The sequence below is a fragment of the Dendrobates tinctorius genome, unplaced genomic scaffold (genome assembly GCF_039654945.1).
Source record: "Dendrobates tinctorius isolate UK_male_01 unplaced genomic scaffold, ASM3965494v1 ptg000027l, whole genome shotgun sequence".
NCBI classification, from domain to species: Eukaryota; Metazoa; Chordata; class Amphibia; order Anura; family Dendrobatidae; genus Dendrobates; species Dendrobates tinctorius.
This window is the reverse complement of record NW_027361695.1, coordinates 517,866-540,201: the sequence shown is the minus strand read 5'-3', so window position 1 is coordinate 540,201 and position 22,336 is coordinate 517,866. Positions and strand designations below refer to the sequence as shown.

General features: G+C 44.3%; 1 protein-coding gene across 2 annotated transcripts in view; it reads left to right on the top strand.

Moving 5' to 3' along the window:
• Positions 1–22,336, top strand: part of LOC141084728 (sodium- and chloride-dependent creatine transporter 1-like) — a 62,814-nt gene that overhangs the window by 12,885 nt on the left and 27,593 nt on the right. For both annotated transcript variants that reach the window (XM_073569601.1, XM_073569599.1), the window contains exon 2: positions 12,259–12,507. In XM_073569601.1, coding sequence (XP_073425702.1) covers positions 12,259–12,507 — 249 coding nt within the window. The remainder of the gene's footprint in view (positions 1–12,258; positions 12,508–22,336) is intronic.

The window sequence follows — 22,336 nt, the reverse complement described above, 5'->3', positions numbered from 1 at the left end:
CTGCTGAGCGCAGATGGAAAAGATCCCACTCCAACGAGCACTTCATCGCATTCAAACAGTCCCTCACTACTTTCAAGACCACACTCGCCACAGCTAAACAAACCTACTTCTCATCTCTCATATCCTCCCTGTCTCACAACCCTAAACAGTTATTCAACACCTTCAATTCTCTCCTCCGTCCCCCAGCACCTCCTCCCTCCCCACTCATCTCAGCTGAAGACTTTGCCTCATTTTTCAAGCAGAAGATTGATAACATCAGAGACAGTTTTGATCAACAACCCCCAGAGCCCTTCCTCCTGACTTCCCAGCCCTCCACCTCCAAAACCAACTTCTCCACCATTACAGAAGATCGACTCTCCACTCTACTCTCAAGATCACATCTCACCACCTGTGCACTTGACCCGATCCCTTCCCACTTCATCCCAAACCTCACCACAGTCTTCATCCCAACCCTAACCCATCTCTTCAACCTATCACTAACAACTGGTGTTTTCCCCTCAAGCTTTAAACATGCCTTCATCACACCTATCCTCAAAAAGCCCTCTCTTGACCCATCCTCTGTATCTAGCTATCGCCCTATATCACTTCTCCCCTATGCCTCCAAGGTACTGGAACAACACGTCTACCTTGAACTGTCCTCCCATCTCTCTTCTTGCTCCCTCTTCGACCGCTTACAATCTGGCTTCCGGTCACACCACTCCACTGAAATTGCCCTTACTAAGGTCACCAATGACTTCTTAACCGCCAAGAGCAAGCGACACTACTCTATCCTCCTCCTCCTCGACCTGTCAGCTGCCTTTGACACAGTGGACCATTCCCTATTATTACAGACCCTCTCATCCCTAGGCATCACAGACTTGGCCTTGTCCTGGATCTCATCATACCTAACAGACCGGACATTCAGCGTCTCCCACTCACACACCACCTCCTCACCTCACCCCCTATCCGTCAGAGTCCCGCAAGGTTCAGTCCTAGGACCCCTGCTCTTCTCCATTTAACCTTTGGCCTGGGACAGCTCATAGAATCTCATGGCTTTCAGTATCATCTCTACGCTGATGACACACAGATCTACATCTCTGGACCAGATATCACCTCCCTACTAACCAGAATCCCTCAATGTCTGTCCACTATTTCATCCTTCTCTGCTAGATTTCTGAAACTTAGCATGGACAAAACAGAATTCATCATCTTTCCCCCATCTCATGTGACTCCCCCTACGAACCTATCCATTACAGTAAATGGCTGCCCACTCTCCCCAGTCCCACAAGCTCGCTGCCTCGGGGTAATCCTCGATGCTGATCTCTCCTTAAAACCACATATCCAAGCCCTTTCCACTTCCTGCCGACCTCAACTCAAAAATATTTCACAAATCCATTCATTCCTCAACCAAAAATCTGCAAAAACCCTAGTCCATGCCCTCATAATCTCTCGCCTTGACTACTGCAACCTCCTGCTCTGTGGCCTCCCCTCGAACACTCTCGCACCCCTCCAATCTATTCTAAACTCTGCTGCCCGACTAATCCACCTGTCCCCCCGCTATTCCCCAGCTTCTCCCCTCTGTCAATCCCTTCACTGGCTCCCCATTGCCCAGAGACTCCAGTACAAAACCCTAACCATGACATACAAAGCCATCCACAACCTGTCTCCTCCATACATCTGTGACCTCGTCTCCCGGTACTTTCCTGCACGCAACCTCCGATCCTCACAAGATCTTCTTCTCTACTCCCCTCTAATCTCCTCTTCCCACAATCGCATACAAGATTTCTCTCGCGCATCCCCCGTACTCTGGAACTCTCTACCACAACATATCAGACTCTCACCTACCATCGAAACCTTCAAAAAGAGCCTGAAGACCCACCTCTTCCGACAAGCCTATAACCTGCAGTAACCACCGATCGACCAAACCGCTGCACGACCAGCTCTACCCTCGCCTACTGTATCCTCACCCATCCCTTGTAGATTGTGAGCCCTCGCGGGCAGGGTCCTCTCTCCTCCTGGACCAGTTATGACTTGTATTGTTTAACATTATTGTACTTGTTTTTATGTATACCCCTCCTCACATGTAAAGCGCCATGGAATAAATGGCGCTATAACAATAAATATATATCTCTATGTAGTGGGACTTCATTAATTAATGAGCATTTGTACTTTTGTATTTTGTCTGGGGTTTTGGAACCTTAAATATTGAATTGTATGTGATTATGATCCAATTTTCTTTGTTCACTTTCTAATGTCTGTTTATGCACCGACTTTTTAATTTGTTTTTTAACCATGTGTTTGTATGTAGTGTTTGCTGGAATTAAATAAAATATATTTTTGTATTATAAATATTGGTGGTGATCCCTATAGTTGTTGCATATACTTTTTCTTAATCTACAACTCCTCAAATTCGAGACTGTCCTGCTGGATCCAGGATAGTTGGGAGATGTGATTAAAGCTTTATGTACAATGCAATGCCTAAATAATGCTGCCTGATTGTGTTAATAATGCCATAATATGGGCTCTGAGGTCACCATACATAGTGGATCCATACAGTGAACACCCACAGTGCCTTTAGTTCTATATAGTGTCTATATTGTAGATGATGAAATGGTGCCATACAGTGCCCACATTACCGCTATATGGGGAGTAAAGCTGCAGCACGGTCTCTGTTCTATCATACGATGCTTACATTATGGCGGCATGCCGTGAAGCCACAGTGCCTATAATGATGTATAGTGAAACTTTACCCAATTTGAGAAAAGACTGACTTGTTTTATAAAGTAATTCCTACGTCCCCCCCTTCATACTGATGTGTATACATGTAGACTGCTCCCCAGGGCGTTATATTACCGCCATATCGTGCTAACGTGGTGTCATACAATGTGCATTATATAGAAAAGCGAAATTGTCCTCCGTCTGGTGCCGCGATCATGGTAAGGACAAGATGTCTATTGCTGCCTGTTCACTTCGTGCCGCCATACCCCTGCACATCTCTTTATCGCATCCGCTGCTCTCGGAGATCATTACTGCACGTGCATGTTCCAAGGACGGCGCTCTGCAGCAATGAGGCCAGATAACGAACCGCGTCCTTGAGACTGTGCGAGTCCTCGAGAAGGTGATAAAGATGCACATGGCTTCTGCAGCAGCGCCAGCGCTCCCGCTGATGTGTGTAGGTGTTTGCGCGCTACGGCACAATGAATTACGGACACGGTGAGTGACTCACTGCTCTGCATTGTGACGTCACCGGTCCCCAGCACAGACGGAGAATAGACAAGCAGACGCCGGGCCAGATCCTAGCAGAAGGAATATCAAGAACGGTCGCTCCCTGCTGCGTGTGGATGGGCATGGACGGTGTACCTGGCCCCGGAGCGGAGGGCAGCTACCGTATATGGGGGCAGTCACACCCAGCTCCTCTGCCATTATCATATTGTCAGTCCCCTATACAGAGAATGCAACGGTTTTGCTAATAGACCCCACTGTTGCAGCGTTGGGACCCCACCAATGTTGACACTTGCCACCTAGGTGATGGTGTTCTTATGGCCCCGTCCTCTGTAAATCCACTTCAGCGTTTCCTCCTATCTGCCTTCCCCAATAAGTGGCGTTAGAAACGGTTCACATCTGCAGTTAGCTCCCCCTAGTGGTGACTGCAGGTAGCCAGAAATTTATCATGGTGGCTAATTGTGACTTGCTGCATGGATCTGCAGGATCATAAACGAGGGTTTAGCGATTCATTTCTAATGATACCGTGGAAGAACGCTGCAACACTCAGGAAGTTGCCTCTCAGCAGAAGCATCTCTATACGGGTGCTACGCATGCGCCGAGCACTACGTACCCAGCCATAGGGGTGGTCACTGAGAGCAAAGTGTTACTGTGTGAGACGTGTGTATGGGTCCTTCCTTTAGTAATGTAATCCAACAAAAATGTGTGATGACTCATGTATTAGGTAAGTGCAGTGCAGGTAAGCATAGAACATGCATCAGACACATCCCCAAAGTATAGCCCGCGTGTCAGAAGCAGTATGTACACAATACACGTGCACTGTGCACACACCAGAAGAGCAAAGTGCATGTGTCGCACAAGCATCCATGCGTCACATGAACGGCTCAGACGTCAAAGAAGCACAAGCACAGCGCAAATGTCACCCAAATCCTTTGCACAAATCGAAGAAGCAAAGTGCATGCGACACACAAACACAGCACAAGTTGCACACGTAAGACAAGAACAGAACACATGTAAAGAGACATTGGACAAGGACGCATTCTGCGGCCATAGCACCCATATCAGGAAAGCACATGCATCACTTAAGTCAAGCGCACACATCAGAGAAGCGCCAGCGCTCGCGTCACACAAGCATCGGACTAAGATGCATGTACAGGTATGGGGCCCAGCAGACACCAGGCCGCTGAGAGGGCGCAGAGACGCGGCATTAGAAAACCTGCAGACATTAAAGGTCTGGGGCAATTTTCAATTAGACTTCTAAGGAATGATTGAATAGTAATGGCTGAGCGGTGTTACAAGTTTCCCTACAGAAGCATCCGGTCCCGAACCTTCATCAATCATTTATCAATCCATTTTAATCAATCTGTATGACCACTACTTGCATTTTGCATATCTGATGCGGCTTTATTGCCTGACGCGTTTCTAACACCCGTCAAACTGTGCTGACTCTCAATAAAGACATCGTATTGTCAGGAGAGATGAATGGTGTCGCCCAGCTGTCAATTTCCTCATATTTCCGGAAAGACCAAATGAGTGAGGGCGCCATACACTGCATTATGTCAGAACACGGGTGTTTCCGAAATCTGACACGCCGGGAGAACCAACGGGCTCTTCATAGCAGCAGTGATCGTTTTATGAACAGGCCTTGGGCACCCTCGCTCATCCACTATACTAAGAAAGGGTTAATGTGTACATTTTCCATCACCTTTATGGAATGTCCATGGTGTTTCAGAAGTTTCTTTCACAGCAGCAGATATCCAGTCACTGGATGTGACATTGTTTCTGAGCGGCGCCCCTTTAAATGGGACCGGTCATTTGGCATAAATACAGTTGTGGCCAAAAGTATTGACACCCCTGCAATTCTGTCAGATAATACTCAGTTTCTTCCTGAAAATGATTGCAAACACAAATTCTTTGGTATTATCTTCATTTAATTTGTCTTAAATGAAAAAACACAAGAGAATGAAGCAAAAGGCAAAACATTGATCATTCCAGACAAAAGTATTGGCACCCTCAGCCTAATACTTGGTTGCATAACCTTTAGCCAAAATAACTGCGACCCACCGCTTCCGGTAACCATCAATGAGTTTCTTACAATGCTCTGCTGGAATTTTAGACCATTCTTCTTTGGCAAACTGCTCCAGGTCCCTGATATTAGAAGGGTGCCTTCTCCAAACTGCCATTTTTAGATCTCTCCACAGGTGTTCTATGGGATTCAGGTCTGGACTCATTGCTGGCCACCTTAGAAGTCTCCAGTGCTTTCTCTCAAACCATTTTCTACTGCTTTTTGAAGTGTGTTTTGGGTCATTGTCCTGCTGGAAGACCCATGACCTCTGAGGGAGACCCAGCTTTCTCACACTGGGCCCTACATTATGCTGCAAAATCTGTTGGTAGTCTTCAGACTTCATAACGCCATGCACACGGTCAAGCAGTCCAGTGCCAGAGGCAGCAAAGCAACCCCAAAACATCAGGGAACCTCTGCTATGTTTGACTGTAGGGACCATGTTTTTTTTTCTTTGAATGCCTTTTTTTTTTTTTTTTTTTTTTCTCCTGTAAACTCTATGTTGATGCTTTTGCCCTAAAAGCTCTACTTTTGTCTCATCTGACCAGAGAACATTCTTCCAAAACGTTTTAGGCTTTTTCAGGTAAGTTTTGGCAAACTCCAGCCTGGCTTTTTTATGTCTCGGGGTAAGAAGTGGGGTCTTCCTGGGTCTCCTACCATACAGTCCCTTTTCATTCAGACGCCGGCGGATAGTACGGGTTGACGCTGTTGTACCCTCGGACTGCAGGGCAGCTTGAACTTGTTTGGATGTTAGTCGAGGTTCTTTATCCAACATCCGCACAATCTTGCGTTGAAATCTCTTGTCAATTTTTCTTTTCCGTCCACATCTAGGGAGGTTAGCCACAGTGCCATGGGCTTTACACTTCTTGATGACACTGCGCACGGTAGACACAGGAACATTCAGGTCTTTGGAGATGGACTTGTAGCTTTGAGATTGCTCATGCTTCCTCACAATTTGGTTTCTCAAGTCCTCAGACAGTTCTTTGGTCTTCTTTCTTTTCTCCATGCTCAATGTGGTACACACAAGGACACAGGACAGAGGTTGAGTCAACTTTAATCCATGTCAGCTGGCTGCAAGTGTGATTTAGTTATTGCCAACACCTGTTAGGTGCCACAGGTAAGTTACAGGTGCTGTTAATTACACAAATTAGAGAAGCATCACATGATTTTTCGAACAGTGCCAATACTTTTGTCCACCCTCTTTTTTATGTTTGGTGTGGAATTATATCCAATTTGGCTTTAGGACAATTCTTTTTGTGTGTTTGCATTTAAGACAAATTAAATGAAGATAATACCAAAGAATTTGTGTTTGCAATAATTTTCAGGAAGAAACTGAGTATCTGACAAAATTGCAGGGGTGTCAATATTTTTGGCCACAACTGTATGTAATCTGGTGTAAATGCCGCTGTTCTCCTGAATTCGGCAATATTTTTCTCTTGTTTCTGCTCCTCTGTTCCTGAGATATGGCCCTCTCTTCCCTGTATAAATCTCTAGTGTATTAGCCAAGTGGGTGTGGTGATTGACTGTTTTGTGGGGATGTTCTTGCAGGCCACACCCAGTTGGCTAAAACACTAGACTTGTAGACAAGAGGAGGCCGTATCTAAGAAATGGAGGGGAGCAGGAACGAGAGAAAAACAATGCCGGATTCAGGAGAACAGCGGCATTTACACCAGGTAAAAAAAAAAAAAAAACCTTTTATAGCGACTGACGGGTCCTACTGAAGGGTGTCATGAGTTCTAATAGAATCAATCATGTTAAAGAAGAAAGCCGGAATCCAACTTGCCACCATCGAATAAACTCCATTGTCGCCATTCTTCCCAGTATCCTAAATCGGTGGCCATTTAGGACCCCACCCATTGACACCCCTAAAACTGCAAGAATTGTCCCTTCATGTAAATTTGTGTAAGCTCCACCCCTGAGGATCTGCTCAGGGGACAGTCCCACAAAACCTACGTGTTGTGTAACAACCCCGTGTATTCTACAGCGTCTGATTCTGGGAAAGCTGAGAATGTAAACACGGGAAAGGAAAAACTGCCAAGTACGTGACGTGTAGAGAGCGGCCCACATGGTGAATGAATGCAGAGTATGACGTTGCCATGGTTACGCTTAGATTATGGATGTTCGCTTCTTAGCGGATTACAGGATTTTCTGTATTAAACCTGAATGCTGGAGAGCAATAACCGGGCGACCACGTAGAATACGTGATGAGATGTTGGGTATTGTACTGGTTGGGGGGAGGGGAAAAGCAGAGCTTGTGTTCTCTGCTGTTAGTGTTCCGGTGCCAACAGCTCTAGAACAAAGAAGCTGTTGTAATCTGCTATTGGGGTTCCCAGGATTTTGTAAAATCCCTCAATGTCCAAGAACACCCCAAAAATGGGCCAAATTTGGGCACAGATTTGTTACACCCCAATTTACTGTAATAGCCCCAGCAAAATCGTAAATGTTGGCAAGTACAAATAATGGTCCTTACATGGGACTGCTGAAAGCCAGAGTTGTGCATTGGCATTAATCCTGACGTGGGGCTGACGCTTGTGGAATTTTTGTGGAACTTTACACCAACATTTTATTAACATTAGTGCGGAAACCAGACGCCAAGCCAGACCCCTAAACTCTATCAGACCCTAATCAAACCACCAAAATAAATCGTTCTCTGGACCAGACCCCTAAATCTGTCATCTGTCAAATTGGCTTTGACCAATAACTTGTGTGCAAGGTCCTGAGAGCAGTCCCATGCCTGATGCGCACCTGCTGTCGTCGATGCATTGCAGATCTGCAGAGAAGGCGGGAGTCTCGGATCTGAATTCTTCTGGCTGTTATCACCACTAGGGGGAGCTTAGGAGCTGACTGTATACTGCTCTATGGTTGAGTTCAATGTATACTCAGTATGCAGTCAGCTCCCTCTAGTGGTGGCTGTGGGAAGTCAGAATGTGGTCATTTAGCGATAGGAATCCCTTTGGTGCCTCTTGGCCATCTAAAGCATCAATCCAACTCTACCCTTTATTTTTCTATTTTTCCACCTTGTCCTGTGATATAGAGCACTAATGATGCTGTGCTCAAGCCTCAAAATGTGCATTTCTGAAAGATTTGAGGGCATTCAAGACAGATCGTATCCGGGCTTGGCTATTGGGAGGGCGGCCAAAGTAATTGCACGGTCTGCTGTGCTTATCGTTAGACCCTCGGCAGCACTGGCGTCATTAGTTGGTCATTAGTCAATGACGCCTTGGTGTCAGTGCACCCGGCCTCCTTACATAGGAGACTGGAGGACGAGGATGGCGGTGATTGACTATCTGCTCCATTTTTAATTAAGGAAGAGGTTACGACCGGCATGGTGGAGGCGGCAGATGGCCGGGATTACACTGTTTTATCTGGACCCTACGTGATAGCAATAATTTGCCCAAATGTTCCTCCCAGTAACCGGGGGCCGAGAGAAGCTGCACCATTGTGTCCTGTCCATAGAGACCGCACAGCCGCATGTCACCTGGAAGTCGGAGGGCAGGTTAATATTTGCTCTCTGCTAATTAAAAAGGCGGCTGGAGAGGCAGAGATGAGTTTGTTTCTTGGGCAGGACAGACTTCTGTGCTCATTTAACATCAGGTTTTCTTTTCCCCATAAAGGGTGTGTAGACTTCTACAACTTTTATTTTGCATCAATAATTTAAATTAAAGTGACTGCAAATAGTCATTTAGATAAAAAAAAAAAGTCCTACCAGTTTGTGTACACAGCGCCTGTGTCTCTGGTAACAGACTACAAACCATCCATGTGTAGTCTGACCCTGTGATGTAGTTATATTCTTGTACATAGTAGGGAGCAGTATTATAGTAGTTATAGTCTTGTACATAGGAGCACGTCTCCTGGTGTACTGGCCTGTCTCCTGGTAGCGCCTCCAGCCTCTGGACACTATGCTGACAGACACGGCAAACCTTCTTGCCACAGCTCGCATTGATGTGCCATCCTGGATGAGCTGCACTACCTGAGCCACTTGTGTGGGTTGTAGAGTCCGTCTCATGCTACCACGAGTGTGAAAGCACACCCAACATTCAAAAGTGACTAAAACATCAGCTAGAAAGCATTGGTACTGAGATGTGGTCTGTGGTCCCCACCTGCAGAACCACTCCTTTATTGAGGGTGTCTTGATAATTGCCAATAATTTCCATCTGTTGTCTATTCCATTTGCACAACCGCATGTGAAATTGTCAGTCAGTGTTGCTTCCTAAGTGGACAGTTTGATTTCACAGAAGTTTGATTTACTTGGACTTATCTTCTGTTGTTTAAGTGTTCCCTTTATTTCTTTTTTTTTTTTTTTTGAGCAGTGTATAATCTGCTATAAACATTTAAAGCTAAATATATCTCTTTATGCAATTACATTTGATCGATATATGGTGGACAGTATACAAAGGAAGTGGGAGTGAAGGGCTGTGTGAGGAAATCCAATAACACCACAATCTGGAGAAGGAATAGGAATCCTTGTGATATGATGAGTATTGATCAGTTCTATTCTGCATTTGCCCCCAAGGACAAGACCCATGCATATAACCCAATGACCTTGCTGTGAATTGGTTATGCTCTCCTTCGTTCTGCCCCCTCCCCCCACCTCGCTTTATGGACACTTTTTTTCTTCTGTTAGGTCACAGTAAAGCAGCCAGTGCGGTGGTGAGCCTTTGATCTATGGGCTGAGAAATGTCTTCTACATAAGAGTTTTCTTTGAAAAGAATATAAATCCTTCCATGCTGAAATTGATTTTTCTTCTAATACAAAGATCCAAATCTCCTGCGTGCACATAGACTTAATTACTCATATTTTTTTTCTGCCTGCACCCACCACTAGGGGGAGCCAAGCCTGTCTTCATTAGACGAGCCATATAAATTGGGTTCTAATCCTCATAGTGATCTTTGCATGCCACGTGGCAGCTCAGTCTTTGACTCCACATGCCACCATTACCTCCCTTGTAATGGTGGCAACGCCCTGGCATAATATCTCGTCTTATTTCTTCTGATGTTAGTTATAGTAAACCATGTGATTTCTGCATCGGCGGCGTTTGATATTGCAGAGACCTGTCAGATCTCTTTATGCCGCTCTCAACCTCTCAGGCAAGTCTAATTAATTAATTTAAGAGCTAATGAGGAGATAATCGTTAACCATTCAGGGTGCAATTACAAGGTTTGCATAGTCTGTGTTCTGCACAGGGCAGACTAATAAGTTACAACATATAATTATTATCCGGGAGGTACGTGAATTTATAGAGACGTTATACCTTGGGTTCCAGGGTGGAGACCCTTGTATATACAGTGGCTTGCAAAATTTTTCACCCCCTTGACTTTTTACCTATTTTGTTACATTATAACCTGTGTATATATATATTTTTGTAATCCGATTTGTGTGTGATGCATCAGCACTAAATAGTCTAAGTTGGTAAAGAGAAAAATATAGGCAAAAATTAAGTTTATGGGATAAAATAACTAAAAATTGGCATGTGCATATGTATTCACCCCTTTTCCAATGAAGCCCTTAAGAATTTATGGTGCAAGCAATTCCCTTCATATGTCCCATGCTTAGTGACAGGACGTCCACCTGTGTGCAATCTAAGAGTCAAATGGCTGTCAATATATACACTTTACCTTCTCTAAAAGACCACAAAGGCTGCAACACCACTACCAAGAGGCACCACTAACCAAACACCGCCACAAAGATCAAGGAGATCTCCAAACACCACCACAAAGATCAGGGAGATCTCCAAACAAGTAAAGGAAAAAGTTGTTGAGAAATACAAGTAAGGGTTGGGTTATAAAACAAATAAAAATTTCCCAATCTCTAACAATCCCCCAGAGCACGATCAAATCCATTATCAAATGTAAAGAACATGGCACCACAAGAAACTTACCAAGAGAGGGCCGCCTGTGAAAACTCTCAGCCAGGGCAAGGAGGGCATTAATCAGAGAGGCAGCACAGAGACCAAAGGTAACCCTGAAAGACCTGCAGATTTCCCTAACAGAGACTGGAGTATCTGTCCATATGACCACAATAAGCTGTACACTCCATAGAGGGAGCAGAAAAAAAACCTTACACAAAATAATTGTAAGGCTCATTTTGAGTTTGTCAAAAGACATGTGGGAGACTCCCCAAATGTATTGAGGAAGGTGCTGTGGTCAGAGGAGACCAACTTTTTGGCAACCGAGGTAAACGCTATGTCTGGCACCAAACACAGCTCATCACTCCAAGAACACCATCCTCACAGTGAAACATGGTGACAGCTTGGGATGGGAAAATGGTCCAAGTCGAGAGGAAAATTGATGGTGCGATTTTAACATGGATATGCTTGAACAAAACTTGTTTGTCGGTCAGTGGTATGAGACTAGGACAGAGGTTCACCTTCCAACAAGACAATGACCCAAATCAACACTCTCTAGTGGTCTAAGGGGAAATGTGTAAATGTTTTGGAGTGTCCGAGTCACAGCCCAGACCTTAATTAAATTGTGACTCTGTGGTCAGATTTGAAGATTGCTATTCACCAGAGGAAACATGTAATTTGAAGGAGCTGGAGTGGATTTATCTTCAGGAATGGGCACACATCCCACTGGCAAGATGTGGAAAGCTCATAGAGACTTATCCAAAGTGGCTTGCAGCTGCAGTTGCCTCTAAAGGAGGCTTTACAAAGCACTGACTTTAGGGGGGTGAATAGTTATGCACACCGAAGTTTTCAGTAGTGATAAGCAAGTGTGCTCAGATAACGTGTTATCCGTGTGTATCTCTACCTATATAGCAAATCTAAAAAGGATATAGATATTGGCAACATCTAAATGATTAAACGGCAGCAATCGGAGCGAGTGCCGGTTGCTGCTGTTAGAGGTGGACGTAAGATGCGTTGATCTACCTCAGACCCTGACTGTGACATATTGGGGTTAAAGGGAAGCTCCTGTTTGAGAGTAATTTAATTTTTAAAGCACATGTGATAATTATAACCATAACATGCACAAATATTTGTTTTTGCATTTCTGCAGAGAAAGATGGGAGCTCCAGTGCCCCAGAAATGGAGGGATCAGAGACAGGAGGCGGGGGGGAAACCGTCCCAGAAGAAAAGGCGGTCGTCGCTCCTCTGGTGCTGTCCGCTATGGGCCCAGTGAAAATACCCATCCCAGAGAGAGAGACATGGACTCGTCAGATGGATTTCATTATGTCTTGTGTGGGTTTCGCTGTTGGTTTGGGAAACGTATGGAGATTTCCGTACCTCTGCTACAAGAACGGTGGAGGTAAGGGGTGAAAATATCCTTCTATCCACAACTGTATCATATCTAACTATCTTACATTAATCAAAAATAAATGAACGGCAGAATAATGGAAAAATAGGTGCAAAGCCTCCAAAGCGATCTGGTTGTAATATAAAAGGACAAAAAAAGGTTCTGGGCTATTAAAAGTTCACTTTTTTCTTTTGCAATTTTTGTAGATCTGTCTTTCATAATATAAATACAGGTGCTTCTCACAAAATTAGAATAGCATCAAAAAGTGAATTTGAGTTCTTCAATACAAAAAGTGACTCTCATAGAATCATAGAATCGTAGAGTTGGAAGGGACCTCCTGGGCCATCTGGTCCAACCCCCTGCTCAAAGCAGGATTCGCTAAATCATCCCAGTCAGATGTCTGTCCAGCCTCTGTTTGAAGACTTCCATTGAAGGAGAACTCGCCACTTCTCGTGGCAGCCTGTTCCACTCATTGATCACTCTAACTGTTAAAAAGTTTTTTCTAATATCTAATCTGTGTCTCCTCCCATTCAGTTTCATCCCATTGCTTCTAGTCTTTCCTTGTGCAAATGAGAATAAAGTTGATCCTTCTACAATGTGACAGCCCTTGAGATATTTGTAGACAGCTATTAAGTCTCCTCTCAGTCTTCTCTTTTGCAAACTAAACATTCCCAAATCCTGCAACCTTTCCTCATAAGACAGGGTTTGCAGACCGGTCACCATTCTGGTCGCTCTTTTCTGAACTTGCTCCAGTTTGTTGATGTCTTTTTTAAAATGTGATGCCCAAAACTGGACATAATATTCCAGATGAGGTCTGACCAAAGAGGAGTAGAGGGAAATAATGACTTCACGTGATCTAGACTGTATGCTTCTGTTAATACATCCTAGAATTGCATTTGCCTTTTTTGCTGCTGCATCACACTGTTGACTCATATTCAGTTTGTGATCTATTAGTATACCCAAGTCTTTTTCACATGTGCTGTCACTTAGCCCTATTCCTCCCATTCTATATATGCTTTTTTCATTTTTATTGCCCAGATGTAGTACTTTGCATTTCTCCCTGTTAAAAACCATTCTGTTAGTTGCTGCCCACTTCTCCAGTTTATTTAAATCTTTTTGAATCCTCTCTCTCTCTTCTCTAGTATTAGCTATCCCTCCTAGCTTTGTGTCATCAGCAAATTTAATCAGTTTACCCTCAATTCCTTCATCTAAATCGTTGATAAAGATGTTGAACAATACAGGGCCCAGGACAGAGCCCTGTGGTACCCCACTTGAGACATTCTTCCAACTGGATGTGCAGCCATTTACGACCACTCTTTGGGTCCGATCACTAAGCCAGTTATGAATCCACCTAACAGTTGCCTTGTCCATTCCATACTTAGTCATTTTTTCAATAAGGATTGTATGAGAGACTTTGTCAAATGCTTTGCTGAAGTCAAGATATACTATATCTACAGCATTTCCCTGATCCACCCAATCAGTGATTCCGTCATAGAAGGAAATTAAGTTAGTCTGACATGACTTATTAGTTACAAACCCATGCTGACTCTGTTTAATCACTTCATTCTTATCCAGGTATTGACATACATGTTGTTTAATAATTTGTTCAAAGATCTTTCCTGGTATAGAAGCCAGACTCACCGGCCTATAGTTGCCTGGGTCCACCTTCTTCCCCTTTTTGAAGATAGGAACAACATTTGCTCTTCTCCAGTCTTCTGGCACTTCTCCTGTTCTCCAAGAATTTTCAAAGATTATGGAGAGGGGTTCAAAAATTTCTTCTGCTATCTCCTTCAGTACTCTGGGGTGTAATTCATCTGGACCTGGAGACTTGAATTCATTTAGGTTAGCTAAGTGTTTCCTCACTATCTTTCTGTTTATAGATATCCTGGATTCTTCTATTCCCTTAATAGGACAGTGAATAACAGTTGATGTTACATTTCCTTTCTGAGAGAAAACAGATGCAAAATAGGAATTTAAAAGTTCAGCCTTCTCAACATCCTGTCTTACCATTTCATCATTTTCATCCTGTAAAAACCCTATAGCATCTTTGACTTTTCTTTTACTTTTGACATATCCCCAAAATCCTTTATTATTGCTTTTGACATCTCTTGCAAGCCTCAATTCATTTTCAGCTTTGGATAATCTGATTTGTGCCCTGCAGGTTCTGCAGACAGCATTATATTCTTCTTTAGATATGCCTCCCTCTTTCCATTTTATAAACATTTTTTTCTTCCTTTTTAGCATGTGCTTAAGTTCTGTGTTCATCCATCCTGGTTTCTTTAAATGCTTCCTATTCTTCCCTCTTTTCGGAATTGTTAACAACTGTGCTTTGAGAATTTCATTTTTCAAGATTTCCCATCCTTCCTGGACATTTTTGTCTTTAAGGATATCCAGCCATTGGATCCCTCCAATTCTCTTTCTGAATCCCTTAAAATCTGCCTTTCTGAAATCTAACCTTGACGTCTGAGTCTTCACAGGTCTTCCGCCTCTAGTTATCCATATATCTATATTCTATAGAGTCAGTACACACAGAGTGATCTATTTCACGGGTTTATTTCTGATAATGTTGATGATTATGGCTTGCAGCCAATGAAATCCCAAAAGTCATTATCTCAGTAAATTAGAATAATTAACAATAGAACACCTGCAAAGGCTTCCTAAGCGTTTATAAAGGTCCCTTAGTCTGTTTCAGTAGCTCCACAATCATGGGGAAGACTGCTGACCTGAAAGATGTCCAGAAGGCAGTCACTGACACACTCCACAAGGAGGGGAAGCCACAAAAGGTCATTGCTCAAGAAACCGGCTGTTCACACAGTGCTGTATCCAAGAATATTAATGGAAAGTGGAGTGGAAGGAAAAAGTGTGATAGAAAAAGGTGCACAAGCAACCGGGATAACCGCAGCCTGGAAAGGATTGTTAAGAAAAGGCCATTCAGTAATGTGGGGTAGATTCACAAGGAGTGGACTGCTGCTGGGGTCATTGCTTCAAGAGCCACCAGACAGACGTATCCAGGACATGGGCTACAAGTGTCACATTCCTTGTGTCAGCCACTCATGACCAATAGACAACGCCAGAAGCGTCTTACCTGGGCCAAGGAGAAAAAGAACTGAACTGTTGTCAGTGGTCCAAAGTGTTGTTTTCAGATGGAAATAAATTTTGCATTTCATTTCGTTATCAAGGTCCCAGAGTCTGGAGGAAGAGTGGAGAGGCCACAATCCAAGCTGCTGGAGGTCTAGTGTGAAGTCTCCACCATCAGTGATGGTTTGGGGAGCCATGTCATCTGCTGGTGTAGGTCCACTGTGTTTTATCAAGACCAAAGTCAGCGCAGCCGTCTACCAGGACATTTTAGAGCTTTTCATGCTTCCCTCTGCCGACAAGCTTTTTGGAGATGGAAGTGTCATTCTCCAGCAGGACTTGGCCCCTGTCCACACTGCCAAAAGTACCAATACCTGGTGTACACACAACAGTATCACTGTGCTTGATTGGCAGCAAACTCACCTGACCTTAACCCCATAGAGAATCTATGGAGTATTGTCAAGAGGAAAATGAGAGATACCAGACCCAACAATGCAGACGAGCTGAAGGCTGCTATCAAAGCAACCTGGGCTTCCATAACCCCTCAGCAGTGCCACAGGCTGATTGCCTCCATGCCACGCCGCATTGATGCAGTAATTGATGCCAAAGGAGCCCCGACCAAGTATTGAGTGCATTTACTGATCATACATTTCATATGGCCAACATTTTGGATTTTAAAATAATTTTTCAGGCTGGTGTTATAAAGTATTCTAATTTACTGAGATAATGACTTTTGGGTTTTCATTGCCTGTAAGCCATAATCATCAACATTAACAGAAATAAACCCGTGAAATAGATCACTCTGTGAGTAATGACTCTCTAGAATGAGTTTCACTTTTTGTATTGAAGAACTGAAATAAATTAACTTTTTGATGATATTCTAATTTTGTGAGAAGCACCTGAATATTTTATTGCTACTCCTATAAATATTTTCCTTTTCTGTCTTCTACCTATAACTATATTTTTTTATTTCTATCAATCTCCTCCATTTGAAATTGTCTATCAGTAAGTTATTAGTTCTTGATGTTGTTCTCAGTGTTTTTCACCTAATTCCTCCTTTATTCCCCTTTCCCCCTGTTTGTGACCTTTTGTTATCTTCAGACTTTTTTACTATGTTGCTATTTGCTTTGCGGCTTATCGAGCTTTGCTGGACTCCAATCTCGTCAGCATTTCCCCCTTATCGTTGTTTTTTTTTTTTTTTTTTTTGTCCTTGCAAATGTTTTAGAGAATGTTTCGGAAGACACTTTCTGACACAAATAAATATGAAGATGTTCTTTGTGTCTGAAGGGCCTTAGGAATCTACATAGATTGCCCTAAGGAGACCCCTCGCCCTCTGTGCCGCTGTTTGCAGGAAGGGTTGTCGCGCACACGGTGTTCATTTATGCATCGGGTGACAACACTGGGCCGCACTGAGCAAATCTCCATAGCGACCAATCAGCGGGCAGCTTTCATTTCTTGAAGAGCTGTGGTCAGGTGAAAGCTGTGCTGTGATTGGTTGCTATAGGCAACAGCTAGAGGTTTGTTTTCGGCCCTGTTTTTTTGAGGGCTTCTCTCAGACCCGTCGTCCTCTGAGCGTTCTCATGTCTTGAGAGCGCGCTGCTGTAATGGAGCTATTTCTGGGCTTCTTCCTGGACTTGCCGTTACCAGCGGCGTCATTCGATGTGATGTCCTTAAATAACTGCAGCACTCTACTAGTCTGATCTCATGGCAGAATGTATCCTCCTCACCGCCGTCCTCCAGGCGTCACATTAGCTTTTAATGGCCGTAATCTAAATTGCCGAGAGACTGGCAGAGCTAACAGCCGCTACAAAGGGCCTCGTGATGCGGCTCCCGTTTAGTGCAAGACCTCTAATAATAAACTGACTTATAAATTGTTTCCTTTTCGCTTTGGTGTCATATAAACCACATGACCGCGCAGCAGTTTGTGCTCCGGAGCTGTGCTTCCTCTTAGAGGAGTATCTTGGGGCTCAGCACACGCCAGACTAAACACGTCTGAATGACCCCCTGACCCTGTGATGGCGTTAAAAGCTACAAAAGTTACTGAATAAAAGTCTCTACAAAACAAAGACTGATAATACCGCCATATATACAGAAAGACATGGAGTGAAAGTCCAAATATTGGTGTGTAAACATGTAACTATTAAGTATTAAGGCACATAGCATGAATAAAGGCATGTATCAGAACAAGGTAAACCTATACTGAGGGATGGGTAGAAAGAGTGAGGGTCTCTCAGTCTGTATCTAGTCAGGAGCTGGGGAGAGCAGTCATGGAATGGAGTCTAGGAAATATTCCAATTTTATAAGCCGCACCTAATACGACATATGTCCAAGTCATTAATTGCTCTTACACATAATTCCACAGGAGACGCCCCACAAGGACAGCCCCAGCACTCGTTTCGCGTTGGCTTCTTCAAGGGGAAAAATGTTCAACTGTGTCCCAGCTGGGCTTAAATAGACCCTAAAGTGGATGTGTGCACAGGTGATCTTGGTATTGCGGCGCATGTGTTCCATCAGTCGCACCGGAAGTTGTCACGTCCGACTGCCTATGGTGGTGAGAGTCATGGGGAAACTCCCTGATGGCGTCACTGACCTGCACACGACATTCTCGGGTGCTGTCCATGACGCTCCGGCAGTCAAAGGATGGGGAACATGCGCACAGAGCACTGGAGTTTTAACTGTATATTTGCCTTCTCTTTAAGCCCATATCTAATATGGCGCTGGCTGCAGTGGCTGTGCACTGCCCTCTTTAGGCAAGAAGTGATCTGTGCGCATATTGCCCATCACTTGACTGCCGGAGCGTCACAGATGGCGCCTGAGAATATTTGCGGATCAGTGACTCCATCAGGGAGTTGCCAGTGACCCTCACTGCCATAGGCGGCCGGAAGGGACACATGCGCCGCAATACCGAGATCACCTTTGCACACACCCACTTTAGGGTCTACTTAAGACCAGCTGGGACACACTTAAACATGACCCCCTGAAGAAGCCAAAGCGAAACGCATGCTGGGGCTGTCCTTGTGGGGTCTCTCCTGGGGAATTATGGGTAAGAGCAATTCATGACTCGTGTACATATGTCACATTAGGTGCGGCTTAGAAAATTGGAATATTTCCTAGACTCCATTCCATGACTACTCTCCCCAACTCCTGACTAGATACTGATTGAGACCCTCACTCTTTCTACCCATCCCTCGCTATGATTACCTTGTTCTGATACATGCTTCTATTCATGCTATGTGCCTTTATATGTAATAGTTATACATGTTTGCACACAAATATAGGATTTTCCCTGGTCCTACAAATAGAATAGAGGCATAGGACCTTTTTTTTATTATTTATTTTTTTTTTACATGTCATGTCATTATGTATTCTGCTCTGATTATCGGGCGTCCCCTGATAATAACGCCATATTGTGACCCCCATATAGATGCAAGGTGTGCAGTCAATATAATCAATTGCAGGACAATTTATACACAGTGACTTACCACTGTCATTCTTTCTGATAGTCGCTCACTTTTCCTGTTTTCCATCTCGCCCAGACCACCACGACAACTTCTTCCAGCCAATATTCTTGTGTAGAGATTACAACAAAAGTAATAAAAAAAAAAAAAAAATAGAACAGCACACTTACAAAAAAAAATACAATATGGAAGCAAAAAAATAGAAGTTAAAAAAAAAAAGGTAGGCAGCACTCTAATACTTACCGAAATAAATGGCCTTTATTTAGCCCACGTGGCACGGTGACAATTCGGTCACACCGAGCAAGGTTCATTTGAACCGAAAAGTCGCCACCTAAAAAGTGATAATGACCAGTGTGTCTTTTACCCCGAGTGCCCCCTATTGTGTAATAATGCTCCCAAAGTTTTCTCTTCACAATTATTAGCCCCTGAGTGCCCCTGAAAGGTAGGAATGCCTCATGTGATCCTCGAAAAAATTAACAATGACTCAAAGTTCCCCACAAAAAGAAGTAATCCCCCTGAGTTCCCCCACACAAATAGTGCTCCAGAAATATATTATTTTGACTATTGCTCTTACACGTGACTCCCCAGGGGGCTACATGAACAAAAAATGGATATATTGTAAGTAAATAAGTGTAGATCAACTTTGTGTGCGCTGGCCAGTGCGTTTGTTTGTTTGTTTTTTTTGTTTTTTTTTTAAACCTGAATTCTCTGCACAGACTAAGGAAATGATTTCACAAGAATACAGCCACCACTAGGGGGTGCTCACAGCAAGTGTATTTGTACATGTCCCATAAATCTGAATGTAGAGTGCTCCACCTAGTGGTGGCTGCAGGTATAATGAAGCAGATACAAGGACTTCAGCGTTAATGGCACGTGGCCCAGTAACAGACTTTGCATTGGCATACAGGGGGTTTTAGGATAGACTGCTATGTATGGGGGGGCGGGTGAGGGAAAAGTAATACAGCTTGCTGTTTTTTAAACTGCGGGAAGTCCAACAGAGCTGCGTTATGATCAAGGGTTAGTTATTCTGATTGTCATGTAAGAAACCGGTAGCCAATAAGCTCATGATATATTGAGATGTCTGTACTCCGTTAATATTCATATCATAACATTACACCGGTCATAACCATTGAATCAAATTAGCGCAGCCCATGATGTCGGCCTCCCCGCTCTGTGACCTGCCTCCATCTCTCCACATAATTGCTCCTTATGTCACTTTAGTAATGCTGAGTGACCTATATAAAACCTGCAATGAGTAATCAGAGCGACTTCCCTCCTCCACCGCCAGTCACACACTCTAAAAATGGAAATCTGCTGCGGCGGGGGGAGGGGAGAAAAATGATCGCTGCGAGGTGGAAGCTGCATGGCGGTGAATTATCCATCTGCCTCAGTGTGTGTCCCTCCATGGTTTGGTATAGGGACGAGGGTCCCTTATGGAACATTCGGGGCTCAGCGGACGTTGGGCTGGAGTTGCGTTGTGTTTTGCGGTGCCCGTTTGCCGTAAATACCAGGAATGCCCCCAGGGTGTACCCCGAATGCATCCATAGGCCTCGATTCACCCAACCTGCCCTATAGGAAACTCCGAATACAGCAATGGCAGTGAGGCTGCGAATTCTGCTGCAGAAAATAGGCGGCATAAATCAGCAGGGATGTTTCCCGAGGATTTCAGATTTCTTTGGATTTTAGCTTTTATAGGTCAGTGGATAAACTGTAACAATCGGAATCGGCATAAGAAAATTGCAGGTTCACGATGGAGAAAATTCAACAATCTTACATGGCGATGCGGAACTGGCATGGACATTTAGGGCAGATGACATAAGGGGTTTGGTTAGGAATACACCCCAAAACTGACAAACGTTTAGATACTGCGTCAAGGCATGGGATCCCAATTCCATCCAACGAGGTGAGAAATGTCTAACAAGGATAGAAGGAATTCATAATATGAAATTGAATGGACTCTAGGTCATCAGTATCGCATCAGTGAGGAGTCATGCACCCGTCACCCCCACTGATCAGCTCTTTGGGGTCCCACAGCTGCTGGAAGTGGTATACAAAGCCAGAACAGCACAGCTCCGCACAGTGTAGTGGTCATACTAAGGTACTGCAGCCAAACTCCCATTCACTTCAAAAGGAATCGAACTGCAGTACCCAAAATTGACCACTATACAGTATTGGGCACTGTGGTGCACTGTTTTATTCCTGGTTCTTGGACCTTAAAGCAGCAATCTCACGGACTTATGTTCAGTTCACTTGTCTGTTTTAATGTTCTGTTATTTTCCTGCAATGTCGTCTGTGCCTGTGAGACCTGCTGTTGCAGCTTACGAGTTAAAATACAGTTATCCAGGAGACTGGGTGACATAAAGGTTACTTGGGGGCCAATTTCCCTCCAGTCTGTTGGTTGCAGAGAACCTGTATAGAGGGCAAAATCCATTTTACAGAGTAAGGAAATGTCTAGAGCTGTGTGCTGCACCAGGTAACAGGACACTGGCCCGGGGGTAATGGAGAAGAGGGACCAATGTGCCCTGATAAAGGGCGCCACCCCTGAGGGGCAATATGAGCTGGGCAAGGAGGGTGACTGCATGCTGCTGGAAGTAGCTTACAGCCACATTCATGGAGTCAGTAAGGAGCAGAGAGCTGCACCTGAAGTAGCCAGTGGGCCAAAGATGGATGAAAGAATGAGCCCAGGTGTCCAGGAGGTTAGTTGTCTGTTTGGTGTTGCTGTGACAGGTTGTAAGGAGTTGCAAATACTGGTTTGGGACTGTGCCTCACCGAGCCAATTGGAGAATCGGCACACAATTACAGGGCCTGAAGTGTGGACTAACAGCGTGGCTGCCCGTCCGACGGCATTTACTGGCAACGCATGTTCAGGTGCACCTGGATGGCTGATGAGACCGGAGACTGTATGTGAGTATGCACTTACACATATACTGTGGAAAAGTCTTGGGCAGTGTGAGCAAATCCAGGTAGGAATGGGTTAAATCATAGCACTGCTGGTCTTAATTAGATGCACCTGATAAGCTTTGATTAAGAACCAGTGCCTGTGGTCACTAGGTGTGTGTCTGATGAATAGTGTGCAGAGTTGTGTGCTGCTGAGTGACCAGCCAAAATGTAAGCTATAGCTGATAGAGATATATGCCAGGGCTTTTCTCTGGATGGACACTGCATGGGTCAGCTAGGAAAGCTGAGCAGTCTGTGTGTTCGAGCTGCAGAGAACAGTTTGGAACCTATAGCCTATTCAGTGTGACCTGTGCTCGGAGAGGAATACTTTTGTTTGGTGCTGAAAGTGGCTGGACCACAGACTGAAGGGG